Below are 14021 nucleotides of genomic sequence, written 5' to 3' on the forward strand. Positions count from 1 at the left end.
AGTATTAGCACTATGCCAGAATTTAAACCAAACCCTGTTTTTCCCAGCATAGCATGCTTATATAGGTACCTAGAACCATGTCAGCTTCTAGCAATTTTACTTCGAATTTTGAAACAATGATAATACAGTTATTCTCAAAGAAAACATTAAACTTTGGTTCATTCAGTTTTCAAACAATAACCAATAGAGAAATTCTCTTGAATAAAAACAGGAAAAATGGGCCTCTGGCCAGAGAGCTCCCTCTTAACTAAATGAGAACACTAGACCTTTAACCATAAAACCAAAGAATTTATACACTATTCTAACATCCACAGTTACAGTTGTTTTACAAACCACTAACAAAACAATAGATGCTGAAATGTGGGCGAGGGGAAGTACATCTCCAAATCAAAGACATACGTGAGTTACTGCTCAATGAATATCCTCACGGTATCAACCTGTGATGTCACACTTTGGGAGCTTCATGCAAAGTGGTAGAAGGAACAGGAATCTCTAAGTCACATACCAGGCATCTGATACTTGAGTCCATGTTAACAAGCCTGAAGCCAAGTTCATGAAGCAGCTTCCTTTTGCCTAAGAAGACAACCAGTGCCTCCACTGCCTCCACTGTTTTCAAACTTACAACTAAGAGAATCCCCGGAAACATTTAACAGCTGGGATCAACACACTACCTCAGCTGCTCCCCACCCACAGCTTCCACTGACCACAGATGTAGAGCTCTGGCTGTGGAGGGTCAGCTACATGTACTCATAAAACGAACTCAGCTGGCATCAACACGGGGCTTCTGGGCAATAGAATCTGCTCAGTACAGTATATGTTCGGATCTACCCAACATTCACGTATTTATCCAATTTTCACTCCTTTAAAAAAATTACGTCTAGGTCCATCAGCAGAAGAATGGATAAAGAAGATGTGGAAAGCATATACAGCGGAATATTAGTCATAAAAAGCAGCAAGACTGGGCCGCTTGTAGAGATGTGGGTAGAACAGAGACTTACACAGAATGCAGTCAGTCAGGAAGAGGAAAAACGAAGTGTATATTAACACATACATGTGGAATCTGAAAAGCTGGAGGACGATCCCATACACAGAGCAGAAACAGTGACACAGACAGACGGAGCAAACGTGGACACCAAGGGAGGAAGAGGGGGTGGATGACTCCGGAGAGTGGGGTCGGTGCGCATCAGCTGTGTACATGTAGACCATACTAGGCATAAACCAGATGACTGAGGAGAGCCCCCTGTACAGCACAGGGGCCTCGCTCTGCAGTGACCTAAATGGGGAAGGAGTCCAAAAGCCGGGACATACACAAACATAGAGTTGATACAGTCTGCTGAACAGCAGAAACTAACTCGCTGCCGTAAAGCAGCTATACTCCAATAAAAAAATTTCAAATACATGTAAACCATCTATGAAAACAGGTCAAAACTGAGGTGCTGTGGGCTGAAACTGGATGACCCTCGGCAGCCGGGAGCCCACGCAGCAGAGAGTACGCTTCATGAAGTCGCCCTGCCTCGCAAGAGTGCGGTTTTTCTCGCCGATGCTGTGGATTCTGACTGAGACGTCGTCCATTAAGTCCCTGAGGCTCTGTAACGAAGGAAACAGCCCTCACCTCCAGGAGAAGGCACGAGGCTTGGAGCAGAGGGAACACCAGCCGATATGAAGTGGTGAACAACACACCCAGGAGAAGCTTGTTCCCACCGGGGACCCAGCATCCATAAATACACGCTCCAGTCAGGCAGTCCACTGAGAAGGAACCTTCTGCCTTGAAGTGTCCCCATCCTTCAGTTCTGCTTCTCGGCATGCGGGACGGCCCCCTCCCTGGGAACCACGGGAAGCAGGACCCGAGGCTGGGCGTTTCCTACCCAGGCTGCCCACCCCTACTCAGCAGGGAGAACGGAGCCTGCCAGGGGCCTGCCCACACCCGAGGCCGTGTGTCCACCCCCCGCACCCACTCCACTGTCAGAGGGGCAGTGAGGTCGCAGGGGTCAAGCTGGCAGATGGCCAGGGAATCTGGACGCAGCCAGACTGCATGTCCACTTTGCACCCTTTTCCACAAATATGATTGAATTTAAAGGGCTTCCCTGGTGCCCCAGTGGGTAAGATCCCACTCTTCCAATGCAGGGGGCCCGGCTCAATCCCTGATCAGGGAACTAGATCCCACATGCTGAAACTAAGACCCAGCCCAGTCAAATAAATGAATAAACATTTAAAAAAAATAAATGTCACACATTTTAGATCCAGCCGGACAGGACTTTGACAGGACAGTTTCACTGGGGACCTTTGATATGTCTTTCCCAGAGAGGGCTGAGAGCTCTGACCCGGTCTGGGTCTCCTTCCTGCGTCAGCCTCGCCCGCTCCTGCACTGCAGCCCCGATAGGTTCCTCCACAGCCCCATGTCCGCACACTGCGGGGAGGGGCCCACGCTGAGCGTGATGGGCAGGCGCTGGCACTCTCTGCTGTCACTGGGTGATGGAGCAGCGGCCAGCCTCACACCGCCATGTCACCTCGTGACCTCACATTAGGCCAGAGCACGTTCCCAGCCACACTCGGGGGCACATGAAGGTCAGTATCTGCACACACCTCGCCTACCGCTGAACACACCAGGGCCTCCGCCGGGCTGTTTCTGCCCCATCACAGAGGGACAAAAGAGTGTTCTGCTTCAACTAGGAGAGTGATCAGCCTTGCTGCCTCTATTTTTTGTAACATAAATGACGTTAATCCTGTAGGCATCGCAACTTGTCACTGCAAGGGAGAATCAAGGAAGATGGAAAAGACCATAAAATAGCAAATCAAAAACATTCTGTCTCTTCTATTTCCTCTCAGATGAGTGGGGACAACATCTTTTGGCTCATTCTTTTCAGTAGACCTGAAAAGTAGAGTCCTGGGTGTCCCAATCACAGGATCACAACGTAAAAGCCTGAGGCTACGATGAACGGCGCCGACACGTGACTCCCTGCCCTGCAGCTCGGAGCCAGCAACTCAGACTGCTCAGTCGGGGCGCACACATCGTTCTCTGGCATGAACAGGGTGGGCTGACCTGCAGGCCAGGGGCACAGGCCGCCTACAAGTGTTCCTCTGAATCTCGAGACCTCAGCCGTCAGGTGTCAGAAGCACGCAATGAGTTCTTTTCCTGTTGCAAGTCCAGGAGTGAGTTTCCTCGCCAAACCAGCCGGCTTTGCTGCAGCTTCAGACTTGGATCAGCTGAGATGCTCCCCAGCCTTGACCTCAAGCGGGTGCCCAGCCTCTGAGGCAGGTGACTCAGACTCCGGCTGAAACCCTCCTGACCACACCGAGGCCATGCTGCCAGCTCTGCCCAAAGTGAAGGAGGCTTCCGTGTGGTCTCTATACCAAATACCCTTTCCTTCCCCTCAGCTGCCCGACGGTGACGACATATCCCCACTGAGTTCAAGGCTGTGGATTTTATCATGAAGTAGCCCCCTGAAATCCACTGGCCGGGACTCACCAGAGCTGCACACATCAGCCTCCCTCATCTAACAGACCACACCTGCTGTGGCCTGATCACTTCTTGCCTGCTCACTCGCTTCACTTGTGTCTGACTCTGCGACCCCATGGACTGCAGCCCACCAGGCTCCTCTGTCCGTGGGAATTCTCCAGGAGAGAAGACTGGAGTGGGCTGCTGTGCCCTCCTCCAGGGGATCTTAGCTGCCTAGATTTTCCACCACTTTGCCAGGGGTCTCCCACGGCCCGGCCCACTCCGCCTCAGGATACAGACGCTCCCCCTAAAGCATCCCTGACTGCCTGGAGGGGCAAGGCAGACGCAGGACACCTGCCCCAGGGCCAAGGGAGCCCTCTCCCGGTTCTGGGCCCTGAGAATACATCTGAGTTTCCCCATCTGTTGAACAGGGAAGTGAGTGCCTCTCTCAGGGCTGTGATGTGGCTCAAACAACACAGGGTGAGGTACTCTGTAAACTGGGAACTTCTAGTATCACTTCAGTGCAGTTCAGTCGCTCAGTCGTGTCCGACCCTCTGCGACCCCATGAATCGCAGCACGCCAGGCCTCCCTGTCCATCACCAACTCCCGGAGTTGACCCAGATTCACTGCCATCGAGTCAGTGATGCCATCCAGCCATCTCATCCCCTTCTCCTCCTGCCCCCAATCCTTCCCAGCATCAGGGTCTTTTCCAATGAGTCAACTCTTCGCATGAGGTGGCCAAAGTACTGGAGTTTCAGCTTTAGCATCACTCCTTCCAAAGAAATCCCAGGGCTGATCTCCTTCACTTGCTGCTGCTAAGTCACTTCACACCTAGGCATTTCCCAGAACCAGCCGCTCGCCCCCTGAGAAAGCAGCCAACGCTTTCACTGGCCGCCTCCTCCAATGCTGCGCTCATACCTGACCCTCCAGGCCTCCAGCCCACTAACCCGGGCCACACCCCGAGCACCCCACAGACGTCTGCACCCCCTGCCGCAGAGCAGCTCTCGGCGAAGGAACACAGCGAGCAGAGGGCCCTCTGGCTCGTCACAGCCGACACCTGGCCGCCTTGCCACCAGCCCTCGGCTGCCGGGGCTCTAAACCTCCGCCACCTGCCCGCCTTCTTGGCGGCAGTGGTTGCTTCCTCGGCACCACTCACCCAGCACGGGGCCCTGCCCGAGACCCGCACAGGCTTCTCAGGGCGCGGCTCACGCGGACGCGGCTCTGTTGGCGCCGGATGACCTGACGCTCGGCGTGCTTCTCCCCGCCCGGGTTTCTCCCGAGCGGCAGTGACCGCCACGGCCTTGGCCACTGACTCTACAGGATTCACGCTCTGATTTCACACCTCAGGTTCGGACCAGTGCCCTCACCTGCTGAAGTCGCCTGAAATCAATCCATCCCGTTTAAAACAGCGGAGAAGCCCACACACCTACAGGCACCTTATCTTGGACAAAGAAGGCAAGAATATACGGTGGAGAAAGGACAGCCTCTTCAATAATGGTGCCGGGAAAACAGGACCGCTCCATGGAAGAGAATGAAATTAGAACACTTCCTAACACCGTACACAAAAATAAACTCAAAATGGATTAAAGACCTAAATGTAAGGCCACACACTATAAAAGCTCCTACAGGAAAACACAGGCAGAACACTCTTCAACATAAATTGCAGCAAGATCCTTTTTGACCCACCTCTTAATGAAAATAAAAACAAAAATTAGGGACATAATTTTAACCTAAGAACTTTTACACAGCAAAGGAACCATAAACAAGAAAAAAAGAAAACCCTCATAATGGGAGAAGATATTTGCAAATGAAGTAACTGACAAAGTTAACCCCCTAAATATACAAGCACCTCAATAGTAACACACACACACACCCCAATCAAAAAATGGGCAGATCTAAATAGGAATTTCTCCAGAGTACATACAGATGGCCAAGAAACACATGGGAAAATGCTCAATATCACTGATTGTTAGAGAAAGGCAAATCAAAACTACAATGAGGTTGTCACTTCACAGCAGTCAGAATGGCCATCAAAAAGTCTATAAACAATAAGTGCTAGGGAGGGTGTGGAAAAAAGGGAACCCTCTTGCACAGTTGGTAAGAATGTAAATTGATACAGCCACTATGGAGAACAGTATCCTCCTCCTCCTAAGTCGCTTCAGTCGTGTCCGACTCTGTGCGACCCCGGAGACTGCAGCCCACCAGGCTCCCCTGTCCCTGGGATTCTCCAGGCAAGAACACTGGAGTGGGCTGCCATTTCCTTCTCCAGGAGAACAGTGTGGAGGTCCATCAGAAAACTAAAAATAGAACCAGCAATCCCACTACTGGGCATAAATGCTGAGAAAACCACAATTCAAAAAGACGTGGGTACCCCAATATTCACTGCAGCACTGTTCACAACAGTGAGGCCAGGGAAGCAACCTAGAACAGATAAAAGAAGAAGAATGGTACTTATATACAATGGACTATTACTCAGCCATAAAAAGTAATAAAATTGAGTAATTGTGTTCATGTGGATGGACCTAGAGAGTCATACATAGTGAGTCAGAAAGAGAAAAGCAAATATATATTAAAGCATATATATAGAATCTAGAAAAATGGTACCTATCTGCAGGACAGAAATGGAGACGCAGATGCAGAGAATGGGCGCGTGGGCACTGGCAGGAGGAAGGCGGGGCTGGGGTAATTTGAGGGGGCAGCGCTGCGCATGCGCACCAGCACGTGTAACACGGCCGGCTGGCGTGAAGCCGCCGCGCAGCACCTGGGGCTCCGACCCGGAGGGAGGGAGGCTCCCGAGGGAGGGGGTGTCTGTCTACGCAACAGCCGATTCATCTCAGTGCACAGCAGAAACTGAACAACGTTGTAAAGGAACTATACTCCAATAAAAAAAATTTACAACAGTGAATAAGGAGTCTTTTTTCACCGTTATTCACATCGTATGCAAAACTAAGCAGGGAAACAGTGCCCAGGCCTTTCTTTAGAGCCGCACTCTCCAGCGTGGCAGGGGGAGGGGCACGAGGCTGTTACATGTTTGAAATGTGCGTCCAGCTTGGGATGTGCTGTCCCTGTCAGTACACTCCAGGCTTCAAAGACTTAGTACAAAGAAATAAGGGGAAACATCCCGATGATTTCCTGTTGATTACATGTTGAAATAATACTTTAGCCAAATATATCTAAATATACCCAAATAAACTATGCTATAAAATTTATTTCACCTGTTCCTTTTTACGTTTTTTTAATGTGGTATCAGATAAATGATGTGGCTTACACTGTATTTCCACTGGATGGCCAACTGCTCTGGAGGTCCTCATCTGAGACAGCATCACTGCCCAGCGCCCTCTCTCCCAGTGTAGTTTATCTGTTTGGGTCTGTCCTCGCCGCCTCCTGATTCTCATTTCACAATCTCATTCATGCAGGTATTCTGGGGGGAGTGATGCCAAATGCTTCCAATCCGTATATTCCATATACTTTTATCTCAAGGCAACCTTTCTGAGCAAAGGGCCTATCTCTTTGCAACCCCATGGACTGTAGCCTGCCAGCCTCCTCTGCCCATAGAATTCTCCAAGCAAGAAGACTGGAGCGAGTTGCCATTCCCTTCTCCAGGGGATTTTCCTGACTCAGGAGAGGCAGACTCAGGCTTACCCATGGCTGAGCCCAGCAGGGCCCCCCCAGTGACGTCAGCAGGTCACCACTTCCCTTGCTTTACCTTCTGTAGCCAAGATCCCCCTGCTGGAATAAGGGACTGACTATAACCCAAGCCCATGCCTCTCCCACTGTGCAGGAGCAGAGGAACCCAGTAATTGGGCACCTGCATTTAGTTTGGATCCTGAGACCAGTGCAAGATCTCAATAAATGTCTGCTGAACGTGTGCACCAAGGAACAAGCTGCCCATGCTGGTGGAGCCCTTCCTTGGCCGCCAGCGCCCAGGCCCTCACTTAGCACATCGAGGCTCTGTCTCCTGCCACGTCTGTGACCCTGGTGTGTCACCCAACTTCTAGGCTTGTTCCTTTACCACCACTCATCGCTCTGGGTGTTTGTGGGATGAAGGTATTTACTGAAGAGCTGCTCAGTCACTGCGAGGCCATGCCACCACCCTGGACTCAGGCAACTCCTGTCCTCAGGCCATCGAGTGTGGCACAGAGCGTGGGAGCGCGTGCTGGACAGAGGGTCTCGTCCTCTCACCTGTGACTGGCACTGCCCTGGCCACTTTCTTTAAGTCTTTGGCAAATGTCTGAACCTCGCAGTTCCAGCAATGCGGTCGAGTTTCGGGCACTAACAGCCTCGCACCATCGTTCTTCCATTTTCATTTTTCTCCTGTTACATTAGCTCTTCGCGTCCATTCCACGCTCACCCAGTCGTGTGTGACTCTCTGCCGCCCCATGGACTGCTACCCATCAGGCTCTTCTGTCCATGGGATTTTTCAGGCAAGAATACTGGAGTGGATTGCCATTTCCAACTCCAGGCGATCTTCCCAAGGATCAAACCTGTCTCTCCTGCATTGACAGGCAGAGTCTTTACCACCTGGGAAGTCCCTCTTCACTTTCATTAACATTTTTCTATTAGAAGCTGTAAAAAAAAAAAAAAATCTTGCTCTTTAACTAGTGAGGAAAGCAACAGAATGTTCTGGACCTGCCTATCACCACCCTCCTCTTGAAGCCTGCATCCCCTGACACCCATCTGCATTCTGTCACCCGCCTCTGGTTTGGCTCAGCCCAGGGAGAAATCATCACACAGCAAAGTGATCCAAAGCTGAAGAGATGACTTCAAGCCGTGGAGCTGTATGGACTTGAGAAGCTGGGGACAGAGCAGTTCCAGGCTAAGCCCAAGCAAGTAGCTGTCATCAGAGAACAGAAATCAAATTACACTGAAAAAAGCAGAGACAAGAGACGGCACAGTCTCTGAAAGAGACAGACACAGAGAAACAAGAATGGCGCCCTGACTCCCCATTTCCTGGAAAGCCTGACCTTTGGATCCCGGGTTCTATCAGAGCCCTGTGCTGTAAGCCAATAACCCCAGACAGCTTTGGAGCCTTGGCTGTGAGCTTTTGCACCTGTGATCAAATATACCTGCATCCAGCACACCTCCGTGTGTTCTTCCCGAGCACCTCTCCTCTCCAGCCATGTCCCCAACACAAAAGCAAACACCGGTACCTTCCAGAACCCGGCCCTGGGGGGCGTCGCTTTGACCACACACTCTGCAATGCAAACAGCCACACAGGAACCTCTGCCCACCCTGAATGCTACTTCTCAAGAAGGAAGAGTTTATTGGATACACTTGTAGGGGGCAAAAGTCTAACAGTGAGCAGGAACTACAGGCTCACCCCTTTAGAAGATGAGCAGGGAAAACAAATACACTGATTATGTACAATCATTAGAAACAGCAGGGTGGTGGAAAAAAAGGGAAAACTGCCAGCAGCCTTCCAGAAGGTTAGTAACAGAGGACGTCTGCAGGCACCTTCCTGCCCAGTCCCGACAGTGCCCGCGCGTCCTGGGATTGTCCCCGCCGCGGATGAGAAGCGGATGGAGCAGGGAGACTGGGGGGCTCCGAGGGGCTCACGTCGGTCCTGCTGTGCCCGCAGTCGGACCTGGAGAAGGAAGCCCCGCCGGCGACGCACATGCACCTGGCCTCTCCTCGAAAATCCCCAAGGACAACGTCCCGGGCATCTCCCGATACAGACGTGGGAAGAGCTGAGGAAACGCACGTCGTGGAGGAAGCAGCGGCCTTTCTGGGGGTCTATGCCCAAGTCCAGACCCGGGGTCCTCTGACGTGAGCCCCCCCGCCCCGCACCTGCAAGAGCCCGAAATGGGCTGAGCGCTGGGACCAGGGGGTCCACCGGGGGCCCAGGACTTCCGCTGGAAGCCGGCCCCCGAGCCCCGGCAGCAGAGGAAGGGTGCCCACGAAGGGTCAGATACAGTTCCAAGCTGTTTTAAAGAGAGGGAAAAAAGGAGCCCTCTGAGTTTACTTAAATAGAGACCTTGGTTCATCCGAAGCGTTTCTATAAAAATGCGCTGGATGCCGGATCGAAGTTGCAGTCTCCTGGCGATGCCGTCCAACGTCCACTGAACTGAAAAGGCGGAACGTTGAAAGCCGCCGCTCCGAGGACCGTCCCCGAAGCCGACGCTTACGGGCCCCTCCAGGCCCGGGAGGCGCCCGGCCGGGCAGCGTGCGGAGCCGCGCGCGGCAGCGGGTCAGTCGCGGTGGCGGCGCCACGTCCCCGCCCGCTCGCTGCCCGGGGCGGGGGCGGGAGGGCCGGGGTGCGGGGGCGGCTCCGGGGGCGCGGCGGGCGCGGGGGCGGCGGGCTCCAGGCCTGGCCGGCCGCCGTCGGCGCCAAGCTTGCTGCCGAAGATCTGGCCCTCCTTATCTAGAGCCGTGTTCTGGGGAGAGAGCGGGAGACGAAGACACGTGAGCGCGCCGCCCGCGCCGGGCAACGCGAGCGAGCGGGCGCGCCGAGCATGCAGGGCGGGACGGGAGAGGAGAAGTAACGCCCGCGGCCCAGCGGCGCCCCCCGGTCGGCCCAGCAGTCCCGCCATCCCTCACCGCGGCCTCTGCTCCTACAGCCCGGCCGGAGCCTTTGGGATCTGAGCCCAGAGGCGTCCTGGACAAGAGCAAACTGCACGGGAATGCAAGGCACCTGACTGCTAACTTCTCTAAAGAAGGTTCCTCAGCAGGAGATTGGAAAGGTTAAGTCACATCGTCCATAATACCTAACCCTCACCCCGCCCCGAAGCCACCGCCGCACTGGCGGCCGGAAATCTATGGAAAGCCTGCGAATGCAGGGTGTAACAACATCGCCCATCTTTCCAGCCTCCAGCCAGCCTCCCTGGTCTTCTCTTCCTGTGGGGTGTCTTCACACCCTCAAGGGTTGTGACCTGCTCCCCCTGGTGGCTCAGATGGTTAAAAAAAAAAATCTGCCTCTAATGCAGACCAGGGTTCAATCCCTGGGTAGGGAAGATCCCCAGGAGAAGGGCATTGCAACCCACTCCAGTGTTATTGCCTGGAGAATTCCACGGACTGAGAAGCCTAGTGGGCGACAGTCCATGGGATCACGAAGAGTAGGAAATGACTGAGCGACTACCACTCTGACTTTCCCCTGCCCCAGGGGCACAGGTGTCCCTTGCTCTCTGACCCTAGCCTGGAGCTGGGAACTGGCCTGCCTGCCTCCTCCTCTGACTGGTATGAGGACCGCTGCTCGGCCAGGGAAGCCAGGCCAGGCGCCCTCTCATCAGGTTTTCCAAACGCGGGGCTCTGTCGGGTCTCAGCACCTTTAGCTGAAAGGCATGTAGACCAGAAGTCCTTTTCTTGTCATCTAACCACCTTGACGGGAAAGGAACCATTGATTCTTCCAGGACTCCAGGAGGGGAAAAAAGTGCCTGGAGAAAATATGAACAATCGGGGCTGCCTGCAGGGCCCTTGGGGCAGACTGGAAGACAGGTGTTCTCCACAGGCCCTTCCTGAACACTCAGTGACTGCCAAGGGCACTTTCCGCTTCCTGGAGAAGAGGTAACTGGGGAAAAGCCAAATCAGAAACTCAGCCCTGCACCTTAACAAGCTTCGGAGCACCCAGTGTGAGCAGAGGCCAGGCCACCCCCTCAGGGAAAACACGGAACGTGCAGAGAGGCTTCTTCCGCTGTTTTCCACCCAAAAGCCTCCCCTGGGCCAAAGACATCAGCGTCCCCGCAGTTACTTCTCCTCTTCTCTTCCCGACGAGAACACGAGCGCGGCAGCGGGAGGAAGCAGAGCGGTGCAGTTAGTACATACCGTCGCCTCGGGCCTAGCCAGAGGGAGGCAATGCAGGCGGCGGGAGAGGCGCACGGAGCGGGGAGAGAAGCGGGGACAGAAGCTGGACTTACTTTCAGCAGAAGCAGCACAGTCGAAACAGTTTTGTCTAACTTAAATTAAGCCCCGGTCCTTCCCAGCGTCCCCCTGAAAGGAGCACAGTCCCCTGCGTGAGGAAGCACTCCTTTCGAATCCATCCTTTCTCAAGTCAGCTACGAGGCTACAAAATGCAGCCACGAGGGGTTTCTTATCACTAATTCCCTTTTCCACTACGAGATGGCCTCTTCTGGGCGAGGGCCTTTCCTTAAGCCTCTCAGGACAAGTCAGAGTCAGTGCAAGTGCAATCTGAAACCACAGGCCCACCTTAAACCAAAACCCTATCCTCTTGCATTCTCCCATTCCAAAGCCTAGCCGACTGCACACTGTCTTACTGAGGATAGTTAGTGCCTCCTTGCAAATGTACTTGCAGAAAGAACCAAAGCCTTCACAAAGGCTCCCATCTTAACGCTGTCATCCACTAAAAGATACACATTTGGACCTCAGTGAAAGATAACCTTTAGCAGGAGAATGACTGGGGTCCTCCTCCCATGCCCTCACCAGCTTTTGGTCTGGGAAGCAAGGTGATGTGGCAAGCTGAAGAATTCTAAGTAAAGTTTTCACGGGTGTGTTTGGCCAAAATGGGTGTCAGTAGGTACAGGAAGCCTGCACCCATGAGAAGCTGAGAGCTGGACGCTGCTGTCAAAGTCTGAGAGAAGCATGCAGATAAGAGGGGCTGAGAATTAGAGGCCGCTCTGAGGAAGCACAGCACGTGAATACCAGAACGCTGCTCCGGGGTCCCCAGAGTCTCAGCGGGGTACACAGTGAAACTCTGAAGTGTCTCTCAAACTGTCAAGTCAAACTGTCAAACAAAAGGCAGGCAACAGCATCAACTTTATTTGCTCGCCGTTATCTACCATTCCTGGCCTACCATTTCCCCACCGGAGCCCCAGGCTCCAACTCTGCGGGTTCTAAGGGAACCAAACCCAACCAGAGGGTCCCGCCTCAGAACACGGATACACTGTCCCCAGTGCCGTTTGTATCAGCAGGAAACCGCCCGAGCCTTACATGCCCCAGACAGGAGAACATGTGCATACCAGGAAGAGCTGTGTGTGAATCAGGAGTCTTAAGAAAACATTTGAAACTGTCCCCAAGGGCAGGACACACACACAGTAATGCTGAAGCTAGTGGTGGTCGGGGGCGGCAGGGCGTGATGACTGATGACTTGGAAGCTTTGCAAGCTGCCCGGACACAACCATGCCCCGGCCAGGCCTCTGTCGGGTGAGGATGGATGCCCTCCCCGTGGAGGGCTGCGTGGGACAAGCCAGATTCCAAGGCTGGCTTTCTGGCCGTGGAGAAATGGTCCCTCCACAAGTGTTCCTGGCTCCCCCATGGGTTTTGGACCTCATGGGTCAGCCAGCACCTCCCCAGAACTAAGGAGCTGCAGAGTTAGGTGGGGAACGGGGGGTGAGATGGAGCCCTGCCAACATGCCCAACAAGACAATACACAGGTGAACACACAATGCTCACAATCACTGCTAGACTCACAAAAAATAAAGCAGTGTTCATTCATGCAAACATCCTGTTAAAGGTCAGGAGTTTGACACAATGCTTGAACTTCATCAGCAAATGGAAAAAAGCCATAAACCATAAAAAAAAAAAAAAAGCCATAAACGTCTTGTAAACCCCAAGATGTAGGTTCTGAGAGGGCCTGGATTATCCTCATCCAGAACAGGGCCTATACTGGGCCGAAAGGCAAAAGGGCTGAAAGGCAAAAGGGCCGATCGTTCCAGAACCTTGGTGGGCCTCAGGCCCCGTGTCTGGGCCATGAGTCAACAGGTGACCCAGGGGATGAGGGGGCAGCTCTCGTGAGCTCTGGGCAAATCCTATAAAGCTTCTTCCTCGAGGAGACTAGGAAGCTTAATTCACGTGTAGTTATTAAAGTGTGCTAACTCTCAAGGTTTTTCATTACATGGTGAGTGTGGCAATTTTTGATGCTTCATGTTTTTCTAGATTTCCTCTGGAGCTGCCTAATGGCATGGCTGGCGGCAGGGCTGTGACCCGAGCCCAGGCAGCGGTGACTCACTGAGAAGGCTCTCCTGCCGCGGCTCAGGCAGGGCGGCTCTCCTCGCGGGGTCTCAGCTGCCGCTCTGTGACAGCTCCGACTGCCTCAGGCTTTTGGCAGGACACTACTGAGATCCCGGAAAACCACAGCTCAAGAGGCCTTCCCTCTCGTCTGGCCCAGAGCCGCCGGGGGGCCTGCAGCCTGGCAGGGGAGGAGGAAAGGGGTCCCCAGGATGGGGAGCGGGCCCCCCATCCCGGGACAGAGCAGCGGGCTGCCCCCCGGCTCCCACCTGCACCCAGGCCTCCAAGGGAAGGATCGGAGCTGCGAGAATAGGTGACTGTTTCCTCCCAGGCAGGGAGGAAACCAGCCTTTCCAGAGTGGGAGGGTCCGCCTGAGGCCAGAGTGATGGAGCAGGGGGATGGCCCGTCACCCGCTGTCCGGCTCTGAGTCCCCACCTCCAGAGAAAGCCTGCCTCTCCCCGGGAAGGCAGCCCTTGCTGCTCCCGATCCTATGAGCAGGGGTCGGGGTGGGGGCAGCAGCCAGCTTCACGGCCCACGGGAGCGAGGACAGGGTCTGGACAGCTGGTGGGAGGGCTGCTGGCCACACTTCTGACTCACTCTCATCTTTTCTGCCATCTTCTCCCGCTCCCTGGCCTACTTTCATGTTACTTCACGTACTTTAATGCCATTTTCCATTTGCTGTGTTTAG

At 53.8% G+C, this 14021-nt stretch overlaps 1 protein-coding gene across 4 annotated transcripts in view; it reads right to left on the reverse strand.

The window, feature by feature from the left end:
* Nucleotides 1-9624: 9624 nt before the first annotated feature.
* Nucleotides 9625-14021, reverse strand: part of DCLK2 (doublecortin like kinase 2) — a 186033-nt gene continuing 181636 nt past the window's right edge. For all 4 annotated transcript variants that reach the window (XM_068989717.1, XM_068989716.1, XM_068989715.1 and 1 more), the window contains one exon: nt 9625-9810. In XM_068989717.1, coding sequence (XP_068845818.1) covers nt 9625-9810 — 186 coding nt within the window. The remainder of the gene's footprint in view (nt 9811-14021) is intronic.

The sequence above is a fragment of the Capricornis sumatraensis genome, chromosome 17, assembly GCF_032405125.1.
Source record: "Capricornis sumatraensis isolate serow.1 chromosome 17, serow.2, whole genome shotgun sequence".
NCBI classification, from domain to species: Eukaryota; Metazoa; Chordata; class Mammalia; order Artiodactyla; family Bovidae; genus Capricornis; species Capricornis sumatraensis.